At 47.6% G+C, this 13,569-nt stretch overlaps 1 protein-coding gene across 1 annotated transcript in view; it reads right to left on the reverse strand.

Moving 5' to 3' along the window:
- The window catches only part of LOC146177626 (uncharacterized), an 83,975-nt gene extending 82,241 nt beyond the window's left edge, over window positions 1-1,734 (reverse strand). The window contains exon 1 of the mRNA XM_084581168.1: window positions 1,387-1,734. Within this exon, the coding sequence (XP_084437294.1) occupies window positions 1,387-1,588 (202 nt within the window). The 5' untranslated portion in view covers window positions 1,589-1,734. The remainder of the gene's footprint in view (window positions 1-1,386) is intronic.
- Between the last annotated feature and the right edge of the window lie 11,835 nt (window positions 1,735-13,569).

Consider the following 13,569-nt stretch of genomic DNA (forward strand, 5'->3'; position numbering starts at 1 on the left):
ACAGCATCACCTTCTGTGACAAACGTGTTCGATGAACTTTTTCGTACTGGCATTCACACACACAAAGCTGCGAGGTGTGGTAGTTTCTAAAATGTCTGCTCGGTGGAGAGCAACTCCTATTTCCAAAACTATTCCCAGTACCGCTGCACCACGGCATTGAAAAATTACGTCTCTTAATCGGCATGTTTAAGCCGGGGATAAGCAGTTTCCTTCAAGCTTACTTGCATAAATCACTATGCCTGTACCAAACTGCGCTTCGCTATAGAGGTGACGAAACAGACCAAAACAGAGCAGCTGCTGTCTCCTACTTTGCGCTTCCATTGCCAAATAAGCGATCCTATACTTCATCGGTCGTGTCTATTGGTAGCCAACACAATGGATAACGTTGCGGGATGATATTCATGTGAGCAAAAGGTCTAATGCAATCGTGACGAGCAGCAGGCAACCCGCATCTGGGCGCCAGGCGAGCGCCATTTTTGTCATGATGCGGAGACGCGCGCAACTACGCTCTGATGATTACCAGTCGTCACATCTACACATCTAGCCACCCCAGAGATATAGGTTTAAAATCCCATTCTGGCGAAATGTTGGGGTGGCCGTTGCGCGTTGGTGCAAAAAAAAAAGTATCATTGTTCGAAAATGGTCTTGGCCTATACTGCGGCTTCAAAAAGCGATTTGTTTTTAAAAAAAAATATGGGTGGCTAGGTTGTGAATCGAAACTTTAACCCTTGAGCCAGGCACATTGCCTCTACATCACCTAGACATGTTCTTTTAGTGTGGACACATCGCAGGTATTGTACCAGGACTTCGCATTCTGTACTTAAACTTGCATGGTTGAGGACGACACGAGTTCTTGAACGTGTGCGTAATCAAAAGTCCAGACATTGCAATATACATGTGCGGCATTTACGTAAGTAAGCAGGAAGGGACGCTCTAATGTTACTGCGTAAAGCCCTGAAGTGTCCAGTTATAACGCGATAGTGTTAAAGGACCCCCAAGCAGCACAATCCATGGGTCCAATATTGACACCGTGCCAGAAATGACCAGCCCAACATAGGACCAATTCATTGCCAACACAGTGCGAATATTGCACCAATGGTTTGTGCCGCCCGGACCCGTTTTCCAGATAAAAAAATTATGGGGGACACGTATGCTCCGCCTTCAAGCGTATGACGCGGTCTGCGGTTCGCTGTAGCCGCAGACGGGTTCTCGTCGCTCTCCATACACTCCGTATACAGTAGCAGCGTAATGCATGAATAGCGACGACAGCTGGGCCAAAGAGTGCATGCACAAGCTGCCTTCGGTTCGCACAGGATAATACATTACCAGTACCATGCACTCCGCTACTGCGGTGGCAAAAACAGCTGTGTTCATCAACATACGTACAATTTGGAGTGGTGGGGGGACAGGAGTAAGTGCATTCCCTTTTGGTGGCGAACACGGCGGCTGCCTGGCGCAGGCACGGCATGGGCAGCTGCTCCCGGGACGAGCACAGCTGCTGCTTCCGGTCGAAGTAGAAGGTGCTACTAGGGGCTCCAGAGGGCGCCGCGGAGGAGGAGAGGCACTGCGCCCACCGGGGTTCATCCATACACTGGGAGTCTGCCGTTTGAGAAACCGTTGAGGTGTCTGAAATTTCAAGTCCGCGAAAACGCGAGTAGGCTATCTCACAAACAGGCTCAGTCGAAGAGAATATGTGTCTGCATTGCTGTCGACTTCGAAGCTAGAAATTAGGGCCACGCATTCATGCAGTAATAGTTTATAAAGCGATCCGTAAACGCATTATGCTGAATAAAACGCCGTCGCATCAGGGAGCTAGACGTTGCTACGACCCGCCACCTATATCGATCTGGTTACAGCCACCAGGATCCCAAGGCATAGTTGTCACGAGCGGCAAACGACTCAGTGGTCTATAGCGCTTACCTTCCTTTACTGTCGGGACTGAAAAAAAAAAGAGAAAAATAAAACGCGATGATGCAGTTACATACTCGCTTTAGCCGTTCAACTTGGACATCGAGATGATCGAGGCTTCAATATATGTATGCTGCGCAGGAAGACAATGCTGACGAAATAATTTGAGGCAACATTTGAACACTTTCTACAGAAGTATCATTTACTTGGGCCTATGCAGAGCTGCTGAAACCATCATTAAATGCATTGTTCGATAGGCGTTGCCATTAGCAGCTAACTGGAAATGGTCTCGGAGCGCATACCAGTATTTATAGAAGGCAACCGGTAAAAAGGACAGCTTGATTTATCGGCATTTTTATTTTATGCGGGGTTTGATGTCCCCGTAGAGAAGGGCGCTTCGGAGTAATTTCGACCACTTGGTGATATCTAAAAGCGTGCACTGACATCGCACAGCACACGGACGCTTCTCCGTTTCGCCTTCATCGAAACGCAGCCGCTGGCGGTCGGGTTCGAACCCGGGTACCCCCCTTCAGTAGTCGGTCGTATTAACCACTGCGCCACCGCGGCAATTCGTCGAATCGTGCGTTTCTGCACGTGCTCCAATGGGCACATGCGACACCGTCAATGGCCTCTTCCTAAAAGGCAGGTGATTTTGAACTCGGAGAACGTCCTTGAAGTATAGAGTAACCTAGGAAAAAGTAAAACAAAACAGCAAGATACAAAAAAAAAGTTCATTGTGTTAGGCGAATAAGGTTTTGGAAATGAGGCTGAGCCTTAATTGAAAGATGGCTCGAGCAGATTGGCGAGCAATCGGGCACCAGTGACGCAAATGCAAAAGGATGCAGCACTGACCCGTTTTCGTCGTTGCTGAAACGTGGAGGGCGAGAGTGAAAGTCAGAAAAGATCGCCATTGCGCGACGGCCGCAAACTGCGAGTGCACTTACGGTCGTGGAAAGGCGTGAATATGCGCGTCTCTTCTGCAACGAAGGAGGAACACCGGTTAGCGGGTTAACGTTGGTCTGGTGAAGCGTTTAAAATGAGAAGGATGCGTTAAAACGTTTCCATTCAGTCGTTGATCATTTCGTACTGAGGGCTCGAGACTCATGCGCTGAAGACGTCACATTTAAAGGTGTAATGTGAAAGTATAATTCATTCCTGCCGCAACGACGAGGTTAAACATTTCCATTCGATTATACATTCCACGAAACTCGCGTTAATCACCAAGTTTAAGAGCTTAGGCGGCGTGGTGTATAGTAAGCCTTATTATTAGAAGGAATTCAACAATAAACTAATGTGTAGCGTATAAGCATTGCTCCATAGATAACCTATTAAGGCTGTCCATTATGTATACTTTGGAAGAAAACATCCCGAACATATAGTATAGGTCATACCGAACCAAATGGTTTTCCTCGCTGCGAATGATGAAGATTTGGGTCGAGCAAACTGATCGCTAACGCATCGTAATTTCTCGGCTGATAAGACGAGACTAGCCTCTTGTGCCACTATCATTGGAGCTACACAGGGTGTCTCGAATAAGATTATTTAAGCAGTGAAAATTAAAACATTGCTAATAGAAAAAAGAAACGGGTTTTATGTTGGTGGTATTTGCTTTGCACACCCTAAGGGGTTCTCTTTATTTGGCGACTTCATAGCAATTACGTAAATTTTAAAAATATTGACTTTAGTAATGTTACCCACGATTTCATAATTTTCGATCTCACGTGCACCGCTTTTCAAAGCTGCAAGCAAAGCCTGCAAAATGCAGAGCTCACCCACGTGATTAGCGCTTTCGCGCGAAGCGATCGAGCTGCTCATCAGTCCTTGGAGGATAAAGTAAATAATCAAGTGTTATTTTGATAGGCTGACATTTCGACAGGCCCCGTTGATAGGCTGACATATTGACAGTGGTTTGTGAGCCCGTGCCACAGTTCGCACCTGCATGCTGCGAGTGCGCCGCGCTTCCTGGAATGATACAGAAACCGATGCCGGAAATCTACACCAATACGGGGATTCTTTTTTTTTCTTTTCAGTACAAGAGGCTAAGGAGATATAAAATGCATGACTGGGTATGTACAGGATGCTGTCATTGTCGCGTCATTAGGTGTATTCTGAACGCGGGACGTAGTTGTCAGGCACGCATAGCTTGTCATGAGCTCTCGTGATCCTATAGACACACGTGCGAGAATAAAGTTAATTTACTTACAATTTTCTCTCTTTCTTGCTTATCAGTTATGTTTCTTTAATTAGGAAACAGTACTCGTGTCCGTAACTTTCCGAGCATTTCATATATAGATGTGAAGGAAAGGAGTGCTGAAGAAATTCTGCGACGATGCCACCCATGGGACGCGGCCAAGTCTTATTCTAATCGCGGAAATTATCCTGCGACATTCGGGCAGCTTTTACGCTCAACATAATTGCTACCTTGACTCAGAATTCCAACAGGAATATTCTGTCGCTGTTAATATCTTCGGATCCCCAAGTAAATGCGAAAAACTATCTATTGGAACCAGGAAAACCGTCATTGCCTTCTCGAGAGCCCAGTCGTAGAGACCAGTCGCGATGGGTCAGTGGCTTTGGGGCTCAGCTGCTGTTCTCGCGATAGAGGGTCCAATTATCCCTGTCCCCGAAACGAAACCTCCCGAAACTAAGGGCAGACAGAGCAGCATTGCCTTCTCTAGCTGCGTGCTCAAATAACATGTGCCCACAATTCCTTGCATTACCTTGACATGACATACAACGGTCGCGTTTCTATCTGTCCAGCTTCGCTCTCTGTATCGTTCAAATATTCAGTGCACTGACTGGCGGAGCAACCATGCACCGTCAACACATCGGCCAATAGATGCAACGGAGCAACCGAACCGCTGCAGAGGCAGGTTATGTCGACGTATGCCACCACTGAGGATAGCACAATAGCGACACGCGAATGCGTTAATCCATAGGTTTATGTGCATTGTGCGGGGTTTCCTTACAGGTGGCGAAAAATATACACATGTGGTATCTATCGCAAATATGGAATCGGGAGTTTCTGAATGTTCTTCTTGCGAAACATCTTTACTGTCTTAAATTAAAGTGTCATCATTTCGTCCAATAATTGTAATGAACCATTCAAATAGTTGCAAAATAAGAAATCGCATGGGGTTCGCATGATGTCTACCAACAATGTGCAGCCGATATCACTCCAAGTGTTGAAGGGATTTTCGAGGCCTTGGTTCATATTCGGAGGGACAGCCGGTATACGAGGCTTTTCTGAGAAGCCCCCCCACTAATGTTAAAAAAAGTTTTGAGGTAAGAATATTACTTTTTGATAAAGAAATACCAGCGTTGGCGGACGTCAGTAAGAAAACGGGTAATCCCGTTAAATAGAAAAGAACGTTCAATGCATTTTAATAGTTAACTTTATAACTATTACTTGGAAATGAGGAGCCTGAATTATGCACGTCATACAAAATTTCGCAACCAGGCAGATTGACGCCCCTGCCTATTCTGTACAATTCCCCTCATCCCGCAACAAATCGCTCCCCTCTTGGTTTTACGTACTGTGGCCACACGGGCAACACAACCGCTAACGACTACGCCTGAGTACCCGTCAACCGAGCAAAAAGCAACAATCTCCAGCTCATCACACTCTAAAGTATAGGGAAAGCTGTTCGCTCGAGTCCACAGCAACCGAAACTGTTCCTACACACACTACCCCTAAACTCAATCATTCCCTCGAGCAAGGAACCACGATTAAAAGTGCTCCTTATGCGGCTACCCTAAAGCTGACTTTACCCACACCTATCACATCTGCGGAGCAAACCCATGCGGCATTATTTTTGTAGCCACTATGCATTAACAGGCTTTATGCACCATCATGTCTGGGACCCCTGTTGCAGATCAGCGAGAGGCCGCACTACTCATGCTCATAGCTGGAGGCTGAACTCTGGCGGGTGCGCTGGGTCGCTTAGGTCGCCGAAGCACAAGGGATCGTGAGACCGCGAGGACCCACGTAGTTCACTCCATGTTCCTTCCACCCTCCTGACCTGACCCCGCTTTTGGTGCCAATAAACGTTGAATAAACGAGTTGAGAAATAACTCAAGTTACTGACATTGAAATCAAGAAGAAGAAATGAACATGGGCAGGACATGTAGTGCGAAGAGAGGATAACCGATGGTCGCTGAGGGTAACAAACTGGATTCCAAGGGAAGGAAAGCGTAGCAGGGGGCGGCAGAAAGTTAGGTGGGCGGATGAGGTTAAGAAGTTCGCAGGGGTCAAGTGGATGCAGCTAGCACAGAACCGGGTTAAGTGGAGAAATATGGGAGAGGCCTTCGCTCTGCAGTGGGTATAGTCAGGCTGATGATGATGAAACGTTGAGTTTCAAGGCTCAAAGCAACTGTGGTTATCACGCGTCACACAAGTTTAGACAGGATGTCAACCACCACAGCAGCTAGTTGCAACTAAAGCTGTGTGATGACTATCACATATTCATATCAGCGTTTACTATTACCAAAACGCGATTATACCGGGTGTCACGGCTCACTAAATTTTGGCGCCTCGCACAGTCCAAAAGTTCCGCCTCCGCATTTCCCACACTGCAGCGCCCACCAGTGCACGGCACTCCACGGTGTCACGTGACCAAGAGAGACGAGATTTGGTAGACATCGGGACGCGCACGCAGCAAGGTGCGAGATTTTCGAACCAAACGAAAAATTGCCAATATTTGTTTCGTGGCAGCGCCAAGGGTTATCGTTCTCGAAATTTAATAACAGATTTGGGGCCGTTACTGAAGGCCAGCTACAAATTTCCGATACAACTCGGGGCACCTATCTCGAATAGATGAAAAATGTTAAGAACGTGGTTAATATACTTGCCAATTAACCTGATTCGATATTTTCATGGTGTCTACCAGCTCGATTATCATTTTGGCAAAGGGTATACCTTTTCTTTTTTACTCCAAGACCCCAATTTTATTTTACATTAGCAATGGGAAGTAACACGAAACGCCTGGCAGATACATCCTTGGGCTATAGTGCTATTGCTTGCGGGCAGCTGTCAATATGCGCTGATTTGTGAAGTGACGCTTTTCGTCAGGTGATCCAAAGAGCCGGCGCAAAACCTGAATTAAGCACACACCAGCTTTGTTCGCGAAAAGTGACTCTCCGGGCTAACAAAACGACGAATAGATTTCCCCTTGCCGTCTTTGGCCCGCTGCAAGTAAAGCCTTTAGTAGTTTGGCGGGTGAGTTCTCGGGCGCGCCAGCTTACTTCTTTAGATTTTGTTAATTGGTCAAAGATTTAGATCAGAGGATGCGACTTGCACGCGAATTGCATATAAAAATTCCGAATGCCAGCGATCAGATAACAATTGGCAAAGCAGAAAAGAAGTAGCTGAGCCACGAAGTTGGGACCTCAAGCGCCCTGCATGGTACGTGGATTGGCCGTTCGGCTGTCGATCTACATACTGCCTCGCCTATGTGCTTCGTGCAGGTATACTTGTAAGGGATATTTGAGCAAGGGTTGAAGACTCACCGATGAAGACGTATATGATGAGCACGGCTGCGCACAGGGCGGCCACGGGCAGGCAATAGGTGAAGGCGCACAGGGCCATGTACTCTCGCGTCGTTGATGCTCGATTGGTGAAGCTGCGCCACCGGGGGGCAGACTCAGCGCTATTTTTCGGGTTGTACGCGAAGAAAACGTGCCAGGCGCCACCGCGCGGCAGAACATGCAAACATATTCATCGCGTCAAATCTAACCACGAACGGCGCCATGAACTTCATTCATTTGACGTCTTTGACAACCCTCGGTGAAGGCTATGGACGCCGCCATCGATGAAGTTGGCTTTGTCTTCGTGCGTTGCTTCGCAAGCTCAGTTAAGGAGAATATATACGTTGGGCCTCATTAGAGAACGGCACACGTATAAAATTGAAAAGCATGAAGTTTGATGAAATACAGCCCAATGCAGACGGGGTGGAGGATGAACAAAAGCCTAGGTAGAGATTTGCATTCTTTCTTCCTATTCCTCCCCGCGGTAGTGGTGCAGTGGTTAAGGAGCTCGACTATTGTGTCCTAAGGATACGGGATGAAATCGCGGCCGCAGCGGCCGCTTTTCGGTGGAGGAGGAAAGCAAAGCGCATGTGTGCTGTGTGATGTCACTGCACTTTGAAGAACCCCAGGGGCGTTGAAATTTCCTAGAACCCTCTACTACGGCGTCATCATAGCCTGAGTCGCTTTGAGACGTTCAACTCCCTGAAACCAAACCAAATTTTCCTATTCCATGCCGTTCGTACGCTGTTTCAGTTTAATGTAACGCGAGAATAAAAAGGCAGCCTTTGATTGAACTACACATTACAACGTTCTAATTTTGTTTCCTCTACTGTGTTCCTTTGATAGAACTGCTGTTTTCCTTGCGTTAAAAAAAAAACGCACTTTCCAGCGCATCGGGGGCAGCAGAGCCCCCATGGCATTTCTGATACAATAATTAACCGTACCTTGCTAAACAGAGGTAATTTACGGTCTATGTGACCCAGCAAGCACCTTAATTTCGTATCCTCACTTGGCTCCCTGCCACTTCCATACAACTGCTTTACATCCTTTGTACAGGGGTGAGCAGCCTTGTCTAGAGCGCGCCGACAGTGCTCCGCGTAGCAAGTCAACGGCATGAAAGGTTAGTTACGCGTCTCGTGAGCACGCGCGGCCAAAATAAAGCGGTACCTGTTCGTGGATTCTCTGCCTCATTTCAGATCAGTGCTTGCGCTTCATGCCGCCAGGTACGCATGTAACAGCGGCCGGAAAACCTAAGCATTTTGAGCGGACCACGAAGCGGCTAGGCAAGCAAGCGAAAGTGATATACCTATATATGGGATCGCTCGGTTCAAAAGCAAGTACAAGTGATAGCGGATGATCGCGCGTTCCAAACACGCACCAGGATAAAAAATGCGAGAATTGGGCCTGGTACTTTGTGTTGAAGGAGTATTGTTTGATGGCGTGTCTTTGCGCTGGGTTATTAGCTACAAAACGTAGCAGGGGGCGGCAGAAAGTTAGGTGGGCGGATGAGGTTAAGGAGTTCGCAGGGGTCAAGTGGATGCAGCTAGCACAGGACCGGATTAATTGGAGGATTATGGGAGAGGCTTTCGCCCTGCAGTGGGTATGGTATAGCCAGGACGACGACGACGACGACGACGACGATGATGATGATGATGATGATGATGATGATGATCAGCTACAAGGGACACCGTATTTAACATCCGTACAGAGCTGGGAAGTTGACTTGCTCCTCGCGAAAGCGCAGGGCCGGCGAGTGGGCGTATGCGGGAACGCGCGTTAATCCGCTATCACTCCCGCTTGCTTGCCTGGCCGTCTCGTTAAACTGGAGAAACACGGCGGCATCGCGACGCCCTAGCGACCACCACAAAATCACAAAAGCAGGTAGCGCGGCCCTAGCGGCACGAAAGGTAGTACTCGCAAGGCGGGGGCTGGTCAAGGAAGTAATGAGAAGGCATCCCTCTAATTTTCCGGACAGAGAGGTACACTAGACCACAATCTCGTAATGCCCCTTTTCACATGGAGCAATGACAAACATTCCAAATTCGGAAGCTTAGGAGTCCCTTCTGCAAAGCGAAAACATTGAGACCCTAGAAGAAGTCGTCCGCCTGGCGGCTGAGGCCGCGAGGAATCAGTGCATTCTTGCGCGCCGTGGAGTCCCAGCCCTATATTCGGGTCTGCGTACCTAGGTAGGGGAACCTCCTATATCGGTGGTAGTAAAGTTTTCAATTAATCAATCTAATTAGCCGCGCACGCACGCTGGACGCATAACTCAAACCCAGGGCATAACGTTAGATGCCGCTGACTTGCTCCGCAGAGCGCCGTCGGCACGCTCTCAAGGCTGCTCATCACTGTGTGGATGTACCTCTTGATATAGACGATGTTTTTGGTTTGGTTTGTGGGGTTTAACGTCCCGAAGCGAGTCAGGCTATGAAGACGCCGCTGAGTGGAGGACTCCGGAAATTTCGACCACCTGGAGTTCTTTAACGTGCACTGACATCGCACAGCACACGGGCGCCTTACGTTTCGCCTCCATGGAAAAGCGGCCACCGAGGCCAGGATACGATCCCGCGGCCTTGGGAACAGTAGTCGAGCGCCGTAACACTATGCCACCCCGGCAGGGCGGACGATGTTTTGAATGACCTCATTTAGTATATGTGTGCTTTGTCTAACAGATGTCCTGGCCTATCGCCTCAGTGTAATGGACGTCTACAGAATGTCCGCAAATAACATTTTTGCACAAAACTGCATCAACAGTCGGGAAAAACATGCAATGTGAAAATATTTGTTTACCCCCTTTACATACTGTGAATCAAAGCAAAACTTGTAAAGGCATTGGAAGAAAGGCAGATAATGCACCAAGACGGATGCCGATGTTTACACAACAGATTGACGTAATCTCTGCTCTCTTTTGGCTTGTGCAGCCATTGAGGCTGCCGATCAGTGCGCTTGCCATGCGACCCGTATTTGTGGGTGAGAAACTGGCGTTAGCCGCTTCCTCAAATGCGTTTCGAGGGCAGGAGGACTTTGTATCGGAGCCAGAAAGGGTTGGAATTAAAGCTCTGCAGCCAACGTGAACAGTTAGCTAACACGGGTCGTGGTTGTCGTTAGGCGCCGTACATCCTAAAGGTGGCTAACTACATTCTCATCTCTCCTTTATGACCACATCCTAATACGAGATAATCTTCTAGTTGTAGAGTAGCGGGCCAGGCGATTATCCTTCAGTGCTGCCTGTCTCAAAAAAACTTCGCTGCCAAACTTGCCGCGGCATATGCGGCAGGAACAGAGCGTCCCCCATTATCTAGCCAGGTAATTAGAAGGAATTCACTGAGGATCCTTGATGAGATGAATAACGTGCCTTCGGGACGAACAGCAATCGGCTGGTTTCTGCAGTTATAACATTGATAACATCGCCGCAGCGACTGCTAAAACGAGCTAGTTGCATTTGATGTTGCAGTAACAATATTGAGTGCAAAGGAAAACTTCTCATTAAGCCACTCTGATGACGCTTTGCGTATAACTGAGCCGGACTTAATTACTTAACTAATCGCGTAAATGCCTGGGATACTCGTTGATATTCAGGGAAAGGTCACATTATTTGTTTCGATATCTTTTATATATTTTTAACCTCTGAAAGGACCCGAAGGGTGTTATTGATGGACGGAGGCGGGGAGGGGGGCATTTCTAGAGAGACAGAGAACGCTTCCTAATGTTCACAAGTTCAGTGCCAAAGCTGCTATTATGTCCATCACCGCTCTTTTTATATGGAAAGATGCCCGTACTTACGGCACTGTAAAGAAAAATTGGACGAAAATTTTGAGGTATTAGACAGAGTCAGCGTAAGTGTCACTACTTAAAGCCGCAGCTTTACGATGCAGCGAAGACAGAGACGCGCTTTTTGCTAGTCGCTATGAAGCAGAGCGTGTTCGTGTCTAGGTGGCCGCGCAGCCTTAATTGTTATTTGCCCGGTCGCCTTTTTTGTATTTTAATCCTGGATAAGCTGTTTGCACAGTATGAGCGCAGCTTAATGTGAAGGCAATAATTACTATCGGCCTCCTGCAGCAACAGTCAGAGTACATGCATGCATGGCTTTTTGGAAGACACGGGCCAAAACATGAGCCAACAGGACGCCGTCCAAAACTTGTCACGGGATCCTAGGTTTCCAAGAGGCGCATGCGAATGAATGGTAAGCGCCGTACAAGCATTTAAAGCGGACAGTTGGGCTAGTTGATGATCTTTAGATTCAATGCACATGGCGCTAAAGACAGGGACAGAGGAGAAGCGGACACTTCTCCTCTGTCCCTGTCTTTAGCGCCATGTGCATTGAATCTACAAGCATGCGACCTGCATAAAACCGAAATAGCGCCCCCTGCTGAGGGTAGCTATGAGACAACCACCTTCCCTTCGGCAGTGGGTGCTCTAACAAAGGTGGTATGCTGGCAAGTCATGCAAGTGGCCCATATAATGAAGCCTCGGTACAAGGCTCGGCTCGTGCCGCTGAAACTGTGCGGTATACATAGATGCCTAAGTGGCAGAAAGGAAAAGCAAGCGGCCCTTATGTCGCGCCAATGCCGTCTGCTCATTTTCATGACGGTGGTCAATACTCTAGCATCCGACCACTTGTACCGCTTCACAAGAGAGTCGAATGAACACCGACGTCATGAAATAGGCCTCCTTCGAACCCGATTCTCCCTCGGCGTTGCTTCGCATGCCTTATCACATGACCGAACAGCGCTGTTTCTACGCTATGTTCCCAAAGGCCGCCGCTAGGCTTCTGCCAACTCACCGTGGACTCCCCAATCTTCGGGCGGCGGGAGAGCGTCCTGTGTCTCTTGCGCCGGCATGTTGCCCCCTGTGAGAATGAGGACGTTGTGGCCGTCCTCAATGTATTCTTTTTTTTCTTCTTCTTCTTGCTTGGCTCATTGCACAAACCCTCGAGGGGGATTGGCCAGGATTCAGTGAGAACAGCCATAAGTACTGCATATGCTGGATGGACTTAATAAATCAGTGATGGAGTAAAGAAAAGAAAATCGTGATTTCCGCTACTTCTTTCTATATTCTTTATATCTTCTTCACACCCTGAGAGAGCCCACGGCCGAAGCCCCCCCCCCCCCCCCCCCATTCTTTTTCCTCCTCTTATTCAAATTTCTGCGACTGAATTTTTGCCTGCAAATTTCCACGGAAAGAGAAGTGCAACAAAATTCTTGGACATTTCATTGGGGAGCAAGCGATATACTGAGCTCGCAGATGGATGTATTCGGTCGAATAAAAACACCCAAAATAAAGGAAACAGCTCTTGTCTTCTTTTTCAGTTTCTTCGATTTAGGAAAACCTTTAAAAAACGACTCCTTCCTGACATAGTTATTTAGTTTGCAAGGCGGCTAATACTTGATCGCGAGCTTTGGTTTCGCTGTCTGATCGCGATAGTATGCCTTCAGACGGAACTGGTAAAGGCTTCCCATCCTAACTTTCGAATTACGCACTTTGCTTTTCATGTTTCGACATATATCGAAGCTTTGGGTTTGACTATTGGCTTTTTCTTCACTCTACAGTGATTAGTCAATTTTTCGCTGTGGTTTGGCCGTGATTCACTTTTGGAAATATTTTTACGGGTGTTGCAAAAGTAGTTTGCTCCATTCAGCCTCTGCGTTCCGCATCCTGTCGCGTACCTCAGGTTCCCTGTCTTGTGCGGCCTGTGAAAGAAATTGGCCTAGATTTGGGAATTTCGACACTGATGTACTCGACGGGTTACAGGAGAGCGCTCGCGTCCAGTTGCGCACCGAAGGGTTGAGCAATGAATCGAGGAGACTGATGCAAATGAACGTCCGTCAGACATATTGACAAGAAATCTTGCGTAGGTTCTTAAACCGGAGATTTATTGGGACTTAATAGATGCAATTATAAGAGAACGATATTTATTTGGCGTTGAAGGAAAAATAGATCAGTTGTATAAAAGCTGTGCGCAATCGAATTTTTCCTCCTTTTCAAAATACGTTTTCTGGAAAATAAGGTGGGAAAATACTTTTTTCTAACGTGTCTTCAAACTGCATTATATATTACGTCTCTAATTTAAATGGCTGGAGCCCGAAAAGATAAAGTGAATCAATAGTGCTAAAAAGTGGTCACCACCAAGGCATC

Source organism: Amblyomma maculatum, chromosome 10 (genome assembly GCF_055883805.1).
Source record: "Amblyomma maculatum isolate TAMU_Amacu chromosome 10, ASM5588380v1, whole genome shotgun sequence".
In the NCBI taxonomy this organism is placed as follows: Eukaryota; Metazoa; Arthropoda; class Arachnida; order Ixodida; family Ixodidae; genus Amblyomma; species Amblyomma maculatum.